Raw genomic sequence first — 19,282 nt, 5'->3', positions numbered from 1 at the left:
TGACAAGACAGAAATAAGCAAGTAATCTAATCCAAGTATTTCAGCAAACAAAGGTTCAGTTTATGAAAATCATTCAAACTGAAAGCTATGCTGCTACAGTATTATTTGTGTATACTCTAGGCTGAGGTTTGCTCTGTAAAATTAAGAGGAGGGAAAAATCAAAAGGAGACTTAAGCAGTGCACCTGTGGAGAGCAGGATTCTGTGAAGCAAACAATAAGGAAAGGAATGTTTGTGTTTTCTTTGTCATGGAGATGAAAAAATGTCTGCTGATCTACCTTCAGAGCTGTGATTTGTCACAATGGATTTTGGCAACTGCACAGTGTGGCAGCTGGGATGAAAATACTTCCACAAGACATTCAGGAACCTCTGGCTTCTATATTTGCAGGTTCATGAATCAAAGGGGCTGGAAATGGAAAACCTTTCAAAAAAATAGAAATAATCAGGGGGAAAAAAAAACCTACAAACAACAACCTTTACTGAATACTAAATTCACAAGGCAGGATGGTGTTTTTCTGAAATACCTTACCTTTCAAATTTGGACAAAATCCAGACTAAAAATAGAGATAGTGTCTTCATAAGAGAGCATGTCATAGAATCATAAAATCAGTCAGGGTTGGAAGGGACCACAAGGATCATCTAGTTCCAACCCCCCTGCCATGGGCAGGGACACCCCACACTAGATCAGGCTGACCAGAGCCTCATCCAGCCTGGCCTTAAACACCTCCAGGGATGGGGCCTCAACCATCTCCCTGGACAACCCATTCCAGGGCTTTACCACTCTCATGGTGAAGAACTTCTTCCTCACATCTAGTCTGAATCTCCCCATCTCCAGCTTCATTCCATCCCTCCTAGTCCTATCACTACCTGATATCCTGGGAAGTCCCTCCCCAGCCTTCTTGTAGGCCCCCTTCAGATACTGGAATCGAACAGAATAGAATCAAATGGAATCGAATCAAATAGAATCGAATCAAATCGAATCAAATAGAATAGAATATAGCCCAGGTTGGAAGAGACCTTCAAGATCATCGCGTCCAACCTATCATCCAACACCACCTAATCAACTAAACCATGCCACCAAGCACCTGATCAAGTCTCCTAAACACCTGATGATGGTGACTCCACCACCTCCCTGAGCAGCCCATTCCAATGGGCAATCAATCCCTCTGTCTAGAATTTCTTCCTAACCTCCAGCCTACACCTCCCCTCACGCAGCTTGAGACTCTGTCCTATTGTTCTGGTGCTGGTTGCCTGGGAGAAGAGACCAACATCCACCTGGCCAGTTTCCAGTCTTCTGGGACCTCTCCAGTGAGCCAGGACTGGTGAAAATTGATGGCGAGTGGCCCTAAGCTTAGTCTACGATGTACCTCAGTTTTGTAGGGCATTATCCAGCAGTTCTCAAGGAGAACTTTTGCAGATTTTGCCTCTGATGTGTTGAGGTCGATCATTTTTCAGCAGTCCTGGCTCAATGGAGAGGTCCCAGAAGATTGGAAGCTGGCCAACATGGTGCCCATCCACAAGAAAGGTCAGTTGGATGAACCAGGGAATTATAGGCCTGTCAGCCTGACCTCAGTACCAGGCAAGATTATGGAACAGGTCATCTTGAGTACAATCACACAGCACTTACAGGATGGCCAAGGGATCAGGCCCAGCCAGCATGGGTTTAGGAAGGGCAGGTCTTGCTTGACCAACCTGATCTCCTTCTATGATCAGATGACTGCCTGGAGGATGTGGGGAAGGCTGTGGATGTAGTCTACCTGGACTTCAGCAAGGCCTTTGACACCGTTCCCCATAGCAAACTCCTGGCCAAGCTGTCAGCTCATGGCTTGGATGGGAGCACACTGCGATGGGTTAGGAACTGGCTGGAGGGCTGAGCCCAGAGGGTGGTGCTGAATGGTGCCACATCCAGCTGGCAGCCAGTCACTAGTGGTTGTGCCCCAGGGATCAGTGCTGGGCCCCATCCTCTTTAACATCTTTATTGATGATCTGGATGAGGGCATTGAGTCCATCATCAGGAAATTTGCTGACGACACCAAGCTGGGGGCAGGAGTTGATCTACTGGAGGGTAGAGAGGCTCTGCAGAGGGCAGAGGCTGGGCAGATGGGCAGAGTCCAACGGCATGAGATTTGACACATCCAAGTTCCAGGTCCTGCACATTGGCCACAACAACCCCATGCAGAGCTACAGGCTGGGGTCAGAGTGGCTGGAGAGCGGCCAGGTAGAGAGGGACCTGGGGGTGCTGGTTGATGGTAGGCTGAACATGAGCCTGCAGTGTGCCCAGACAGCCAGCAGGGCCAATGGCATCCTGGCCTGCATCAAGAGCAGTGTGGCCAGCAGGAGCAGGGAGGTCATTGTGCCCCTGTACACTGCACTGGTTAGGCCACACCTCGAGTCCTGTGTCCAGTTCTAGGCCCTTCAGTTTAGGAAGGATGTTGACTGGCTGGAGCATGTCCAGAGAAGGGCAACAAAGTTGGTGAGGGGCTTGGAGCACAAGCCCTATGAGGAGAGACTGAGGGAGCTGGGGTTGCTTAGCCTGGAGAGGAGGAGACTCAGGGGTGACCTTTTTGCTCTCTACAACTACCTGAAGGGAGGTTGTAGCCAGGCGGAGGTTGGTCTCTTCTCCCAGGCAGCCAGCACTAGAACAAGAGGACACAGTCTCAGGCTGCACCAGGGGAGGTTTAGGCTGGAGGTTAGGAGGAAGTTCTACACAGAGAGAGTGATTGCCCATTGGAATGGGCTGCCTCTGGGAGGTGGTGGAGTCACCGTCATTGAAGGTGTTCAGGAGGAGACTTGATGGGGTGCTTGGTTGCATGATATAGTTGATTAGGTGGTGTTGGATTGGCACGATTGGAGTGCTACACTGGGGGGCTACAGGCTCTTTAGGAGGGATAGGCGAGGGAGGAGAGGAGGAGGGGTGGCTTTGTATATTAGGGAGACACTTTCTGCCTCAGAACTCGAGGTGGAAGATGAGGGAATTGAGAGCCTGTGGGTTAAAATCAGAGGGCAGCCTAACAAATCTGACATCCTGGTTGGAGTCTGTTATAGACCACCCAACCAGGATGAGGAGGCTGATGAATTATTCTATAAACAACTGGAGGCTGTTTCAAGATCATCAGATCTTGTCCTCGTGGGGGACTTCAACCTGCCAGATATCTGCTGGGAACTTAATTCAGCAGAGAGAAGGCAGTCCAGAAGATTCCTGGAGCGGATAGAGGATTGCTTCCTGACGCAGCTGTTAAGTGAGCCTACCAGGGGACAGGCTCTGCTTGACCTGCTGCTCTCCAATAGGGAAGGGCTAGTGGGAGATGTGACCGTGGGAGGCTGCCTAGGGTGCAGTGACCACGAGATAGTGAAGTTTTCAATATGCAGGGAGATAGGGAGGAGTACCAACAGAACCTTCACCTTGGACATCCGGAGGGCAAACTTCAGCCTCTTTAAGAAACTTATTTGTAAAGTTCCCTGGGTACCAACCCTCATGAACCGAGGGGTCCAGGAGGGTTGGACCTACTTCAAACAGGAGCTCTTGAAGGCACAGGAACTGGCAGTTCCCATGTGCCGAAAGATGAGCCGGCGGGGAAGGCGACCAGCCTGGATGAGCAAGCAGCTCCTGGAGGATTTAAGGGAAAAAAAGAGGCTGTATCACCTTTGGAAGGAGGGGAAGGCTTCTCGAGGTATGTTTAATGAAGTGGTTAGACTATGTAGGAATAAAATTAGAGAGGCAAAGGCCCAGTTGGAACTGAAGCTGGCCACCTCTGTGAAAGATAATAAAAATCAATTTTACAAATATATCAACGCTAAAAAGAAGGGCAAGAAGAACCTCCACTCCTTACTCGACCTGGAGGGGAACATGGTGACCGAAGATGAGGAAAAAGCTGAGGTCCTGAACGCCTTCTTTGCCTCAATGTTTAACAGCAAGGTAGGAGTCCAGGATGAGTGGCCTCCTGAGCTGGGTAATAGGGTCGGGGAGCAGTGTAATGCCCCAGAAATCCATGAGGAATTAGTCCAGGACCTACTGAGCCACTTGGACACCCATAAGTCCGTGGGACCGGATGGGATCCATCCTAGGGTGCTAAGAGAGCTGGCAGATGAGCTGGCCAAGCCGCTCTCCATCATTTTCTTCCAGTCCTGGCTCACTGGAGAGGTCCCAGATGACTGGAAACTGGCCAATGTGGTCCCCATCCACAAGAAGGGACGGATGGAGGAACCTGGAAACTACAGACCAGTCAGCCTGACCTCAGTGCCAGGGAAAGTGATGGAGCAGATTATCCTGGCGGCAATAACTGCACACCTGAAGGATGGCCAAGGGCTCGGGTCCAGCCAACATGGATTTAGGAAGGGCAGGTCCTGCCTCTCCAACCTGATCTCCTTCTATGATCAGGTGACCCGTCTGGTGGATGTGGGGAGGCCTGTGGATGTAGTCTATCTGGACTTCAGCAAGGCCTTTGACACCGTCCCCCACAGTAAACTGCTGGCTAAGCTGTCAGCTCGTGGTTTGGACCACAACATTCTGTGCTGGATTAGGAACTGGCTGGAGGGCCGAGCCCAGAGAGTGGTGGTGAATGGTGCCACATCCGGCTGGTGGCCAGTCACCAGTGGCGTCCCCCAGGGATCAGTGCTGGGCCCCATCCTCTTTAACATCTTCATTGATGATCTGGATGAGGGGGTTGAGTCAGTCATCAGCAAGTTTGCAGATGACACCAAGTTGGGAACAGATGTTAGTCAGTTAGAGGGTGGAAAGGCTCTGCAGAGGGACCTTGACCGACTGGACAGATGGGCAGAGTCCAATGGGATGGCATTTAACAAGTCCAAGTGCCGGGTGCTGCACTTTGGCCACGGCAACCCCATGCAGAGCTACAGGCTGGGGTCAGAGTGGCTGGAGAGCTGCCAAACAGAGAGGGACCTGGGGGTGCTGATTGACACCCGCCTAAACATGAGCCAGCAGTGTGCCCAGGTGGCCAAGAAGGCCAATGGCATCCTGGCCTGTATTAGGAATAGTGTGGCCAGCAGGAGCAGGGAGGTCATTGTGCCCCTGTACTCTGCATTGGTTAGGCCACACCTTGAGTACTGTGTCCAGTTCTGGGCCCCTCAGTTTAAGAAGGACATCGAGACACTTGAACGTGTCCAGAGAAGGGCAACAAGGCTGGTGAGAGGCCTTGAGCACAAGCCCTATGAGGAGAGGCTGAGGGAGCTGGGATTGTTTAGCCTGGAGAAGAGAAGGATCAGAGGCGACCTCATTGCCCTCTACAACTACCTGAAAGGTGGTTGTAGACAGGAGGGGGTTGGTCTCTTCTCCCAGGCAACCAGCACCAGAACAAGGGGACACAGTCTCAAGTTGTGCCAGGGGAGGTTTAGACTCGAGGTGAGGAAAAAGTTCTTCACTGAGCGAGTCATTCGTCATTGGAATGGGCTGCCCAGGGAGGTGGTGGAGTCACCGTCCCTGGAGGTGTTCAAGGGGAGATTGGACGTGGCACTTGCTGACATGATCTAGTTGTGAGGTCTGTTGGAACAGGTTGGACTTGATGATCCTTGGGGTCTCTTCCAACCTTAGTTACTGTGATACTGTGATACTGTGATACTGGATGATAGGTTGGACACGATGATCTCAAAGGTTTCTTCCAACCTGGTCTATTCTATTCTATCCTATCCTATCCTATCCTATCCTATCCTATCCTATCCTATCCTATCCTATCCTATCCTATCCTATCCTATCCTATTCTATTCTATTCTATTCTATTCTATTCTACTGGATCATTCTACCCATGTTTAAACACAAGTGCCTCTTTGGACTATGTACTCTACAGGTGCACACACAGTCTGTACACTATTAATCACAGAATCACAGAATGTTAGGGGTTGGAAGAGACCTTGAAAGATCATCTGCCAGAGCAGGATCACCTATACCAGAGAACACAGGAATGCATCCAGGCAGGTCTTGAATATCTCCTGAGATGGAGACTTCATAAACCCCCTGGGCAGCCTGTTCCAGTGTTCTGTCACCCTCACAGTGAACTAATCCTATTTCCATAGATCTTCCTATGCCTCAACTTCCACCCATTGCCCCTTTCCCTGTCATTGGGCATGTCCAAGAACAGCCTGGCTCCATCCTCTTGGCACTCACCCTGTACACATTTATAAACATTAGTGAGGTCACCTCTCAGTCTCTTCTTCTCCAAGCTAAAGAGTCCCAGCTCCCTTACTCTCTACTTGTAAGGAAGATGTTCCACTCCCTTAACCATTTTTGTGGCTCTGCGCTGGACTTTTACAAACAGTTCCCTGTACTTCCTGAACTGAGTGGCCCAAAACTGGATACAGATGTGGCCTCACCAGGGCACCGTAGCATAGAGGGGGAGGAGAACCTCTGCTGACCTACTAACCAACCCCTTCTATTACACCCCAGAATGGCATGGCCTTCTTGGCCACAAGAGCACATTGCTGGCTCAATCTTCCACCCACTAGGACCCCCAGGATCCTTTTCCCCTTTACTGCTCTCCAACAGGTCAGTCCCCAACCTATACTGATACCTGGGGTTGCTCTTTCCCAGGTGCAAGACTCTCCACTTGCCCTTGTGGAACTTCATTAAATTTCTCCCTGACCAACTATCCAGCCTGTCCCTCACTGAATGGTAGCACAACCCCCTTGCGTGTCAGTCACTCCACCCAGTTTTGTGTCCTCAGCAAACTTGCTGACAATGCACTCTGTGCCCTCATCCATGTTGATGAATCTCATGATGAATCTGTTGAATAGGATAGGTCCCAGTACTGACCCCTGAGGGACCCTGCTAGATACAGGCCTCCAGCTAGACTCCATTCCATTGACCACAACTCTCTGACTTCTTCCTTTCAACCAGTTCTCAATTCACCTCATTGCCTGATAATCCAGACCACACTGCCTCAGTTTAGTGGCAAGGATGCTGTGGGAGGCAGTGTCAAATGCTGTACTGAAATCAAGATAACCACATCCACTGCTCTACCATCATCCAACTACCTGGTTATGTCCTCACAAAAGTCTATCAGGTTGGTCAAACATGACTTCCCTTTGGTAAAACCATGTTGACTGCTCCTAATGACCCTCTTGTCCTTGATATGCCTAAGGACAGTGCTAAGAATAAGTTGTTCCATTACCTTTCCTGTGATGGAGGTGAGGCTGACCAGTCTATAGTTACCTGGGTCCTCCTTTTTACCCTTTTTGAAGATTGGAGTGATGTTGGCCTTCCTCCGGTCCCCAGGCAGAGAGTTAATAGCCAGAGAGTTCTTGTGATAAAGATTGTACATATTTACCGAACTCAACAGTACTGTCAGGTCTGATGAAAGCTGAGCTGGTAAGTAAGGGATTCATTCCCCAAACTCACCAAACACTATTTAAGAAAAAAGCAAATTTGATGTAAAATGCAAGGGTATAATTGCAAATTTTTCCAGGTCTACTGTCTTGATGTTCTCCTTCTCCTTCTTCTTTGTCTTCTTCTTCTACTTCCCTTTCTTTTTCTCCCCTTGTATAGTCTTTACATGAAAGGTAGATATCATGATAGTAATCTGTTATAGATCACATGAACAGAATGAAGAGGTGTAAGAAATGTTCTATGCGCAACTGAGAGAACTCTCACACTCATTACCCTTGTTCTCATTCAGACATCAACTTACCAGAGACCTGCTGCAAATGCAACACAGCAGAGAGGAAACAGTCTAGGAGACTCCTTCTTCACACAGTTGGTGAGGAAGGGAAGGTTGCTCACTGAACTAGTTGTTTGTGAACAGAGAAGGGCTTGTGGGTGATGTGATGGTTGGAAGCTGTCCTGGCACAGAAATCACAAAATTACAGAGCCTTTGAGTCATGGAGAGGTAGGGAGCAGGACTGGCAGAACTGCTACCTTAAACTTCTAGCAGGCAGACTTTGGAGAGGTTAGGCAATCGATTGACAGTGGCTTGGGAGGCAGTCCTGAAGAGGAAAGGAGCTCAGGAAAGTTGGACATTCTTCAAGAAGAAAACCTTTAAGCCATCTGTCCCCATGTACTGAAAGATAAGTTGGTGTGAAAGAAGACCAGCCTGGCTGAACAGAGTGCTGAACTCAGGGGAGAAAAATAAATAAATTATGAATTTTAGAAGAAAAGGCAGACCACTCAGAAGGACTAGAAAGATATTCCAAGGAAGTTATGCAGGAAGACAATTAGAAGCTCCAAATGCCAGCTAGATCTTAATTTGGCTATTGCAGTAAAAGGCAATGTGAAGTGTTTCTGTAACACATCAGCAATAAAAGAAGGGCTAAAAAGAAGTTCCTGGTGCGGTCACATCTAGAATACTATGTTCAGTTTTGAACCCCTCCCTACAACAAAGGCATTGAGGTACTGGACCATGTCTAAAAAAGGCCAAGGAAGCTGGAGAGAACATGTGTTATCAGGAGCAGCTAAGGTTGTTTAGTCTGGTGAAAAGGGAGGATGAGGGGAGAGTTTATTGCTCTCTATAAAAAACTGCAAGGAGATTGTAGAGAGCTGTGTTTCAGTATCTTTTCCCAAATAATGAGCAATAGGACAAGAGGCAAGAGCCTCCAGTAGTGCAAGGGGAGATTTAGACTGGATATTAGGAAACATTTCTTCATCAAAACAGTTGTCAATAATTGGAGCAGGTTCCCCAGGGAAATGGTTGAGTCACCATCCCTGGAGGCATTTAAAAGACAATCCTGGGCTGCATCAAAAGTGTGGCCAGCTGGTCAAGGGAGGTGACTCTCCTATACTCTGCTCTTGTGGAATCTCACCTGGAGTATTGTGTCCAGCTTTGGAGCTCCCAATAGAAGAAAGACATGGAACAGAGAGCCAGAGTACTTCTATGAAGACAGACTTAGCTGGGATTGTCTCTGGGGAGACCTTAGAGAGGCCTTCCAGTAACTGAAGGGGGCCTACAGGATAGTTGGAGAGGGATTACAGAGGCATGTAATGACAGGACAAGGGTAATGGCTTCAACCTGGAAGAAGATACATTAAGGTTATACATCAGGAAAAAATTCTTCCCCATGGTGGTGAGGCACTGGAATAGGTTGCCCACAGAAGTGGAGGCTTCAGCCCTGAAAGTGTTCAAAGCCAGGCTGGATGGGGCCTTGAACAACCCGGTCTAGTAGGAGGCATACCTGCCAATGGCAGCAGAGTTGGATTTAGATGATCTTTAAAATCCCTTCCAATCCAAACCATTCTATGATTCTAGGCAAAGCACTTAGGGACATGGTTTAGTGGTGGACTTGGCAGTGATTAATAGTTGGACTCCATGATCTTAAAGGTGCTTTCCAACCTAAATGAGTCTATACTTCTGATTTTTTTCCCCTGTCATTTAGGCTTTCTACCATATTTACATGGTTCTCCTGGCTAGTCTTTCTCTCCCTTTTGTGTAATCTTCCTTTCCTCATACAGATATAGTCCTCTTCTAACAGTCTTGGGAAAGACCACCGCTCTCACACATCTATCGGGTTTACATTAGTTGACATTTATCCACAGCTGAAGCTGCAAGGGCTTGATCAAAGCTATTTGGAAAGCTCAGACCTTGCCAGCTGCTTCCTTGGCTTGACTGAGAAGCATATTTACCCTTTTGGCATAGACTAACAGGTTTGAAGCCAGTCACCTGCAGAACTATTCATTAGCTCACAGTGTATAAACACTGATAGCCATGGGTAGAAGACAGCTGTGATCTGGAAAGGAATTAGAGGCAGCAGGATTACAACATTTTGAGAATGAGAGGACACAAGGTGCTTCATGAGAAAGAAGTGGAGCGAGTGAGTATGAAAAGGTAAGAGGTAAATACAACATGATACTAAATAGTGATGACACACAATTGTAAAACCACCCTATTGATCTAGAGCTGAAGTTTCTGAATGCAACTGCCTGTGTAAGCCAGCCATCTTGTGATGCGTCCATGTGGCCCATATCTCTCTGCTGCAACGTTTTACAGTTGTTGCAGCACACACACAGCTTGTAGGTCCTTCCTGTCTTGGACATTAAGAAAAGGGAAATACACACCACTAAGTGTTTCTTGCCATTACACATAATATATGAAAGTGGTGGTAAAAGCCAGCATGGGTGGGGTTGCAACAGGTAAAACTGCTGGTTACAAGAAACTTCAACCACAGTTTTGGTTTTTTCTGCCAGCTATGGATTCCTAACAAGCACATAAGGAATTTGAAAAAATATCTAAATGTTGAGTTTGTTCTACTGTTTGGACACTTGCACACTTTGATAAATTCCAGTCACGGAGAGCACTGTGGGTAGCTTTGGAGACATTTTTGAGGAATGGTCAAAAAAGCTATCAGAAGGTGAGTCTCTGACGCAATGAAGTACAGTTTAAAGCTTTCTAAAAAAAGAAACACTACCAAGAGAGAGACGCTTTCTGCTCTTTAAATTAAGATGCTTACATGGGGCAATGGGCAGGGAAAAGTCTTCTACTTATGTCAGCTAACCAAATGTAAGCTGCATTTCCTAATATTTCTGTGGGTTTCGAGAAGAAATTTGGACAAACCGACCATTTTGGCAAGCTCTTAGAAATCTCTGCAGCCTGGACATAATGTCTGGTTGCTAAAATAGGATGCTTTTATTTAGTATTTTTTACTTTGCTCACGAAAAATAGTAAGTTTCATCTAGGAGCAAATATAGGAGGTTGTCTGAAGAATTTCTAAATTGTAGTTCATGTCACAATGTTTATTTCAGCTAAATTTGTACTGCACGAAAATTCTGATTATTTTTAGATGTAACATTTGGGATGGATAAATAAGATACATTTACCCAAACTGTGTATTTATTTATTTATTTATTTATTTATTTATTTAATTTTTTAAATAACTAAGATGAAATTTGCTGGGGTAACAGAAACATACACTTTATTCTAAACTGAGTTGTTGTACTCAGAAAAACTGCATTTGTAATTATCTAAAAGTATCAAAAATCATAAACTAATAGTTTAGACCAAATAAATACAATTTTTTGTAAAAGAGGCTAGGCAAAATTTTGTAGCTGAGAATAATGCTCAACAGTGTCAGTGCTGAATTGGTAACCACTCCAATTCCATTCAGCTTAACAGTGATGTTGTGAGTTGTGTTCTGGTATTAGAGAAACCTTCCTTTTACAGTTTTAAAGATCTACCCAACAAGATGCTTTTTGATGATAAATCTTTGCACACATGGCCCCAATGTCTCATGATGAATACAACTTACAGCTTCTTGTCTAGGTCTTCTTATTTTGTACAAAACCATATATACACACCTCCTAGACCTTTACCAGGCTTTTGGATTCAATTTACTTTTAAGTTTTGATTTTGAATTAATCAGTGGAAAAATCACAGTGGACTTCATGTGCATGGCTTTATGAGAGAGCATACTGTGCTGTCAGCAGCTTCTGTTTGTTCGGCATCCTAAAGATTGATAGTGGCCTGAAATGAAATTGTAATTGGGACTTTTGATCTAAATCAAGCAACCACCAAGAGTGCTAAACTTACTGCTCTGCAAAACAGAGGTCTTGGCTATCCAAGGGTGCAGTAAAGGTGAAGCTTTCTCATAGTAATTTATTTGTGTATATCAATCTCTACTTACATGGTCTTAGAATTATAAACTTAATAGACCACTACCTTAAACTTTTCCAGTAACTAAGAAGTTATTTAAATGAGAGTAAAGCAAACACAAAGCCACAAACACCATTCTTCTGGAGAGAGCAATAGCATTTCAGAAACGCTAGGGCCCCATTTAAAATTTGACAGTCTTGGCTGCAATGGTGTTCTAAACAATATTATGCACATAAAGACGTTAGAAACATTACAAATATTACAGAAATCTTACATTGCACCCTTAAGGAGGGCTTCATTTTTGCTGACTGAGCAAGCAATACACACGGAAGCTGAGGCATAAAAGAGTTAAGCAATGTGATCTAGTTTACAAAGCAAGTCTGTTGCAAAGGTAGGACAGAACTCAATCTTGCAACTTGCAGTAAGTGTCCTTCCTTTAAAATCATTATTCTTCCCCTTCAGGCTTTTTTTTAAAGAGGATAGTAGCTAGTGTGTTTAATTCTCTTGCCCTTGACACAGACTGTATCTCTACATTAAATAACATTCTTTTGCAAACAGGAAAGTTTTATTAAAACACAGAGTTGTGAAAATGAACAAAACCAGAGGAGCTTACCCAAATCCAGAAAACAAGCGACAGAAGAGGAAGAAGCCATAGCCCTGGACAAATGATGAAAGGAAGGCAAAGAATCCATTGACAGACATGCATATCAGAAGTGACTGTCTCCTTCCCACCTTGTCTGCCAAGCCTCCCCAGAAGAATGCCCCCACCATCATCCCAAGGTACACTATGCTACCTGCAATGCACACAAAAAAGAAAAAAAAAAAAAAAAAAGAAGATATTGTTTTGTGAGCTACACAATTGATGACAATTGACCACAACAAAAATAGCTCTTCCTCTGTATTTACAAAGCAAACAGTACAGAGATTATTTTCTCCTTTCCCAGTGAATAAACATGCATACCTTTCGTGCTATGTTATCTGCTACCACGTCTAAACATTCCTAGAACATAAGCAGTCCTGTGGGGGATAATCATTAGGAGTAAGATGTGCTAGCTCTAAAGGAAGCTGATTATGAAAGAGACACTTTCCACTTGAGATCTAGAGAACGAAAGATGCCCAGAATTTTTTTTCTCAGTCCTATTTCAGTGTATTGCTCTATTTTAAAAGGCCCTGTCCTGTAGACAGAAGATCCCTGGAATGCTTTATTTTATTTAGTTTTTATTTTAAAAATAATTAACAGATACATTACAGTTTAGCTACATAAAATAAAATGAGAGAGAGAAAAAAATTGGGGAGTGATTTTATTTTTTTTTAAGCATTAATGATGTTTACAACATGTAGTACTTTCCCACAGAAAGATAAGTTGAAATGTTTAATACTTGACCATTCACATCTTAGCATATCATACATTACTTCCTTTCATGGGACAAAACCCTGTGGGATGCTCCGCAAAGATATACAACACACTGCGCAGGCTGCCAGAAGAAAAAGCAGTTCCCATGTTTCAAAGAGAACCAACCAGATTTGTATGTTATTTCATGCCTGTTACTCTTTTGCCATCTCTTTTCCTAGTAAATTCCCAAATTGGGTTTTATCTACCTGCCACTTGCTACCATCTTACACATCTACTACAGAGGAGAAATTAAGATCCTAATATGTCCTTCCTATCAGCCACAAGAACAGGCAAATTCCTCAGCACCTCTGGTGGGCTTTAATAGCTGTTGTATAAAAAACTGGCCTCCAAAAGAAACATCTCTGCCTTGAAGAAAGCAGTTGAAAGGGAAAGTAAAATGAAAACAAACAAAACAGTCCACATAAATGCCTGGGCTTGGACTTCATCAAGGCCTTTGACACCGTCCCCCACAGCAAACTGCTGGCTAAGCTGTCAGCTCGTGGCTTGGACAGCAGCACTGTGCTGGGTTAGGAACTGGCTGGAGGGCCAAGCCCAGAGAGTGGTGGTGAATGGTGCCACATCCAGCTGGCGGCCAGGCACCAGTGGTGTACCCCAGGGATCAGTGCTGGGCCCCATCCTCTTTAATATGTTCATTGATGATCTGGATGAGGGCATTGAGTCAGTCATCAGCAAGTTTGCAGATGACACCAAGTTAGGAACAGATGTTGGTCAGTTAGAGGGTGGAAAGGCTCTGCAGAGGGACCTTGACCAACTGGACAGATGGGCAGAGTCCAATGGGATGGCATTTAACAAGTCCAAGTGCCGGGTGCTGCACTTTGGCCATGGCAACCCCATGCAGAGCTACAGGCTGGGGTCAGAGCGGCTGGAGAGCTCCCAAACAGAGAGGGACCTGGAGGCGCTGATTGACACCCACCTAAACATGAGCCAGCAGTGTGCCCAGGTGGCCAAGAGGGCCAATGGCATCCTGGCCTGCATTAGGAATAGTGTGGCCAGCAGGAGCAGGGAGGTCATTGTGCCCCTGTACTCTGCATTGGTTAGGCCGCACCTTGAGTCCTGTGTCCAGTTCTGGGCCCGTCGGTTTAAGAAGGACATTGAGACACTTGAACGTGTCCAGAGAAGGGCAACAAGGCTGGGGAGAGGCCTTGAGCACAAGCCCTATGGGGAGAGGCTGAGGGAGCTGGGATTGTTTAGCCTGGAGAAGAGGAGGCTCAGGGGTGACCTCATTGCCCTCTACAACTACCTGAAAGGTGGTTGTAGCCAGGAAGGAGTTGGTCTCTTCTCCCAGGCAATCAGCACCAGAACAAGGGGACACAGTTTCAAGCTGTGCCAGGGGAGGTTTAGACTTGAAGTGAGGAGAAAGGTCTTCACCGAGCAAGTAGTTCGTCATTGGAATGGGCTGCCCAGGGAGGTGGTGGAGTCACCATCCCTGGAGGTGTTCAAGAGGAGATTGGACGTGGCACTTGGTGCCATGGTCTAGTCACGAGGTCTGTGGAGACAGGTTGGACTTGATGATCCTTGGGGTCTCTTCCAACCTTAGTTACACTGTGATACTGTGATAACTGCCTACTAACATACAGGTCACTCATGAGTATTTCCACACTTATAATTACAGATGTTAATATCTGAAGTGCTGACATTGCAGAGTCTCATGAGCCCTAAGATGTGCTTCCTTCCCCTCATGTTTTATAGTTTCCCACTGCTGCTTCCCTCTGAGATACTGTTTTAAAACAATTGATAGAATACGCATTGTGTTAAATCTTCATTAGCAAGATAGTTATATTCTGTTTAGGTGAATATGCTGTTCCAGTCTCAGCCCATATTGGTGCTTGGGATTGCCCTGACCCAGATGCAGGACATTGCGCTTGGTCTTGTTGAACCTCATGAGGTTGTCATGGGCCCACCTCTCCAGCCTGTCAAGGTCCCTCTGGATGGCATCCCTTCCTTCCAGTGTGTCTGCTGCACCACACAGCTTAGTGTCATCAGCAAACCTGCTGAGGGTGCACTCAATGCCACCCACAAAGATGTTAAACAAGACTGGTCCCAGGACTGATGCCTGAGGCACTCCACTTGTCACTGGCCTCCACTTGGACATGGACCCATTGACAGCCACCCCTTGGGTGTGGCCATCAAGCCAGTTTTTTATCCACTGAATGGTCCATCCATCAAACCCATACCGCAGTAGCTGTGGAGATCAAGATGTCATGTGGGACAGTGTGGAAGGCTTTGCTCAGGTCCAGGTAAATGACATCAGTTGCTTGGCCTTCATCTATTAGTGTTGTGACCTTGTCATAGGAGGCCACCAGGTTTGTCAGGCAGGATTTACCCTTGGTGAAGCCATACTGATTGTGCCCAGTCATCACTTTGTTACTCTTCTGCCTCAGCAGTGTCTCCATGAGGATCTGCTCCATGGTGAGACTGACTGGCCTATAGTACCCTGGTTGATCCCTATTTCCCTTTTTGAAAATGGGGGTTATGGTTCTCCTTTTCCAGTCAATGGGGACCTTCCCAGACTTCCAGCAACCTCATCTCCCAGCTCCCTCAGCGCCTGCAGGTGTATCTAATTGGATCCTATGGACTTGAACACTTTCAGGTTCTTCAGATGGTCACTGACCTGATCTTCACTCACAATGGGCAGTTCCTTCTTCAGTCCCTGCCATTATCTTCCATTATTCTGGGAGTGAGGCTGCAGCCCTTGCCAGTGAAGACTGAGGTAAAGAAGTCATTGAGAACTTCAGCCTTCCCCATGTCACTTGTCAGCAGGTCACCTGTTTCCTTTCTGAGGGGGCTCACACCTTCCCTACTCTTCTTTTTCCATTACTGCACTTACAGAGATTTTTACTGTTCCCCTTGATCTCCCTGGCTACATTTAATTCTAACTGAGCTTTGACTTCTCTAACCAGGTCTCTTGCTGCTTGGGCAGCTTCCTCATACGCCCCCTATTCCAGCTGTCCTTTCTTCCACTCCTTGTAGAGTTTTTTTTTGTGTGCCAGCATGTCCAGGAGCTCCTTTCTCATCCAGCCAGGTCTCCTAGCATTCTTTCCTGCTCTCCTCTTTGTGGGTCTACTTTGCTCCTGGGCATGGAGCAGGTGATCCTTGAACACTGACCAGCTGTCCTGGGCCCCTCTTCCCTCTATGGCTTTGTCCCGCAACACTTTGGCCAGCAGATCCCTGAAGTGATCAAAGTCTGCATGCCTAAAGTCCAGGGTTGTAGGCTTGGGATATGTCCTCCTAGTTGCCCTGAGGATCTTAAATTCTATTGCTTCATGGTTACTGCAGCCAAGGTTATCCCTGAGCCTCACACTGGTGACCAGCCCTTCCCTATTGGTGAGAACATGGTCCAGCATAGCACCTTTTCTCATTGGTTCCTCTACCATTTGGAGGAGGAAGTTGTCATCTGTGCATTCCAGGAACATCCTGGAATGCTGGTGCCTAGCTGTGTTGTCCCTGCAGCAGGTGTCAGGGTGGTTGAAATCCCTCACAAGGATCAGAGCTTGTGAATGTGAAGCCGCTTCTATTTGCCTGTGGAAGGCCTCATCTGCTTGGTTCTGCTGGTCAGGTGGCCTGTAGCAGACCCCTGCAGTAACATCACCTTCCCCTGTCTTCCCCTTCATCTTCAGCCATATGGTCTCAACCAGCTCATCATCCTTGCCCAGGTGAAGCTCCACTGATTCCAGCTGGTCACTGATATAGAGAACAACACCTCTTCCCTTCCTAGCCTTCTTAGGACTTGTCTATCATCTAGGTACCAGGCTATGAATTGTAATATAAAGTTCTGAATAATGAACTTACAGCAGCACAAGAAGTGAAATACTGTTTAGCTGAACTTCAGTGACTGACCAGCATGTATTCTTATCCTGTTGCTTTAATTGCCCCATAACTAGCATTTGGATACTGAGGGAACTCCTGGTCAACTGCTTTGCAATGTTAAGCCGTTGCTGGCAAGCTGAAGGGTGCAGTGTACACCTCCACTTAGAAAATATTTAGCTGTCTGGTAGCCAAAGTGTGTGCATACTGTAAACTAGTTACAGACTTGGGTTCCCTCATCTGAAGAGGATGCAAATTTTTGCTTGAACAGTGGGGGAAATAACTGAAATACACAGTATTTCTGCTGTGAAAACAAACAAGAAAACCAAAACCCTAAACCCCCAAACAAAACAAAATCAAAACAAACAACAACAAAAAAAAGAGTTCATTAAAATATGATAGAAGAACAATGCAACACAATCTTTACTAGCTGGAAAGAACGTCTACCAGACAGCTGGCCTGCAGAGCTGGCAGAAGGAGCCAGGGAGCTGCATAGTTTCCCTGTGTTCCATGAGCAAGTGATAGGACCTCTCCTCAGCAGCTTAGACCCCCACAAGTCCATGGGACCAGATGGGATCCATCCTAGGGTGCTGAGAGAGCTGGCAGATGAGCTGGCCAAGCCACTCTCCATTATTTTTCATCAGTCCTGGCTCACTGGAGAGATCCCAGATGACTGGAAGCTGGCCAACGTGGTACCCATCCACAAGAAGGGCCGGTTGGATGAGCCAGGGAATTACAGGCCTGTCAGCCTGACCTCAGTGCCAGGAAAGATTATGGAGCAGGTCATCCTGAGTGCAATCACACAACACTTAGAGGATGGCCAAGGGATCAGGCCCAGCCAGCATGGGTTTAGGAAGGGCAGGTCCTGCCTGACCAACCTGATCTCCTTCTATGATCAGGTGACTGCCTGGTGGATGTGGGGAGGCCTGTGGATGTAGTCTACCTGGACCTCAGCAAGGCCTTTGACACCGTTCCCCATAGCAAACTCCTGGCCAAGCTGTCAGCCCATGGCTTGGATGGGAGCACACTGCGATGGGTTAGGAACTGGCTGGAGGGCCAAGCCCAGAGAGTGGTGGTGAATGGTGCCACATCCAGCTGGCAGCCAGTCACCAGTGGTGTGCCCCAGGGATCGGCCCCATCCTCTTTAACATCTTTATTGATGATCTGGATGAGGGCATCGAGTCCATCATCAGGAAATTTGCTGATGACACCAAGCTGGGGGCAGGAGTTGATCTGCTGGAGGGTGGAGAGGCTCTGCAGAGGGACCTCGACAGGCTGGGCAGATGGGCAAAGTCCAACAGCATGAGATTTAACACATCCAAGTGCCGGGTTCTGCACATTGGCCACAACAACCCCATGCAGAGCTACAGGCTGGGGTCAGAGTGGCTGGAGAGCAGTCAGGCTGAGAGGGACCTGGGGGTGCTGGTCGACGGTAGACTGAACATGAGCCTGCAGTGTGCCCAGGCAGCTAAGAGGGCCAATGGCATTCTGGCCTGCATCAGGAACAGTGTGGCCAGCAGGAGCAGGGAGGTCATTCTGCCCCTGTACACTGCACTGGTTAGGCCGCACCTCGAGTACTGTGTCCAGTTCTGGGCCCCTCAGTTTAGGAAGGATGTTGACTTGCTGGAACGAGTCCAGAGAAGAGCAACAAAGTTGGTGAGGGGTTTGGAACATAAGCCCTACGAGGAGAGGCTGAGGGAGCTGGGGTTGCTTAGCCTGGAGAAGAGGAGACTCAGGGGGGACCTTATTACTCTCTACAACTACCTGAAGGGAGGTTGTAGACAGATGGATGTTGGTCTCTTCTCCCAGGCAGCCAGTACCAGAACAAGAGGACACAGTCTCAGGCTGTGCCAGGGGAGGTTCAGGCTGGATGTTAGAAAAAAGTTCTGTACAGAAAGAGTGATTGCACATTGGAATGGGCTGCCTGGGGAGGTGGTGGAGTCGCCATCACTGGAGGTTTTCAGGAGAAGACTTGATGGGGTGCTTGGTGCCGTGGGTTAGCTGTTTGGGTGGTGTTGGATTGGTTGATGGGTTGGACGCGATGATCTTGAAGGTCTCTTCCAACCTGGTTTATTCTATGTATGTATTCTATGTATGTCCATTTTTGCATGGCGTGACTTTCTTTTCAACTGCCACTTGCTTCTTAGTGCCTTTCTATCAAATGACCGAGTCTGAGATTACACGTTACCTTGAGAGGAAAATCAAAGTCTTACTTTACAGATATCAATAGCAGTCTTTTTATTTTAGAATAAACTTTAACTTTAAAAATATATTTCTAGGATCGTGCTGGATGCCAAATCAGTGTGTGCCTTGTGCTCAGTTGTTTGTATAGCACAAGTGTGCTCTATAGCTATATAGTACAAGCATACCTTCTTTGTAAGCTGTGTAGCACAAATGGGCTAAAATGTAGCAAGAGAAAAAGCAGCCAGATTTGTGACCAGTAGTAGCTGCTCAAAAAGTAGCCCTACCCCCAGGATGTCATGACATATTGAAATCTATTTATTTATCTGTGTACACTCATACAATTATTATTTTCTGTATT

At 46.7% G+C, this 19,282-nt stretch overlaps 1 protein-coding gene across 1 annotated transcript in view; it reads right to left on the bottom strand.

Annotated features, from left to right (window-relative positions):
- SV2C (synaptic vesicle glycoprotein 2C) overlaps positions 1-19,282 on the bottom strand; it is a 130,095-nt gene that overhangs the window by 65,542 nt on the left and 45,271 nt on the right. Inside the window, exon 3 of the mRNA XM_054178798.1 lies at positions 12,136-12,316. Within this exon, the coding sequence (XP_054034773.1) occupies positions 12,136-12,316 (181 nt within the window). The remainder of the gene's footprint in view (positions 1-12,135; positions 12,317-19,282) is intronic.

Source organism: Dryobates pubescens, chromosome Z, assembly GCF_014839835.1.
Source record: "Dryobates pubescens isolate bDryPub1 chromosome Z, bDryPub1.pri, whole genome shotgun sequence".
In the NCBI taxonomy this organism is placed as follows: Eukaryota; Metazoa; Chordata; class Aves; order Piciformes; family Picidae; genus Dryobates; species Dryobates pubescens.
Note: the sequence above shows the minus strand (reverse complement) of the source record. Positions and strands in the feature narration are given on the sequence as shown.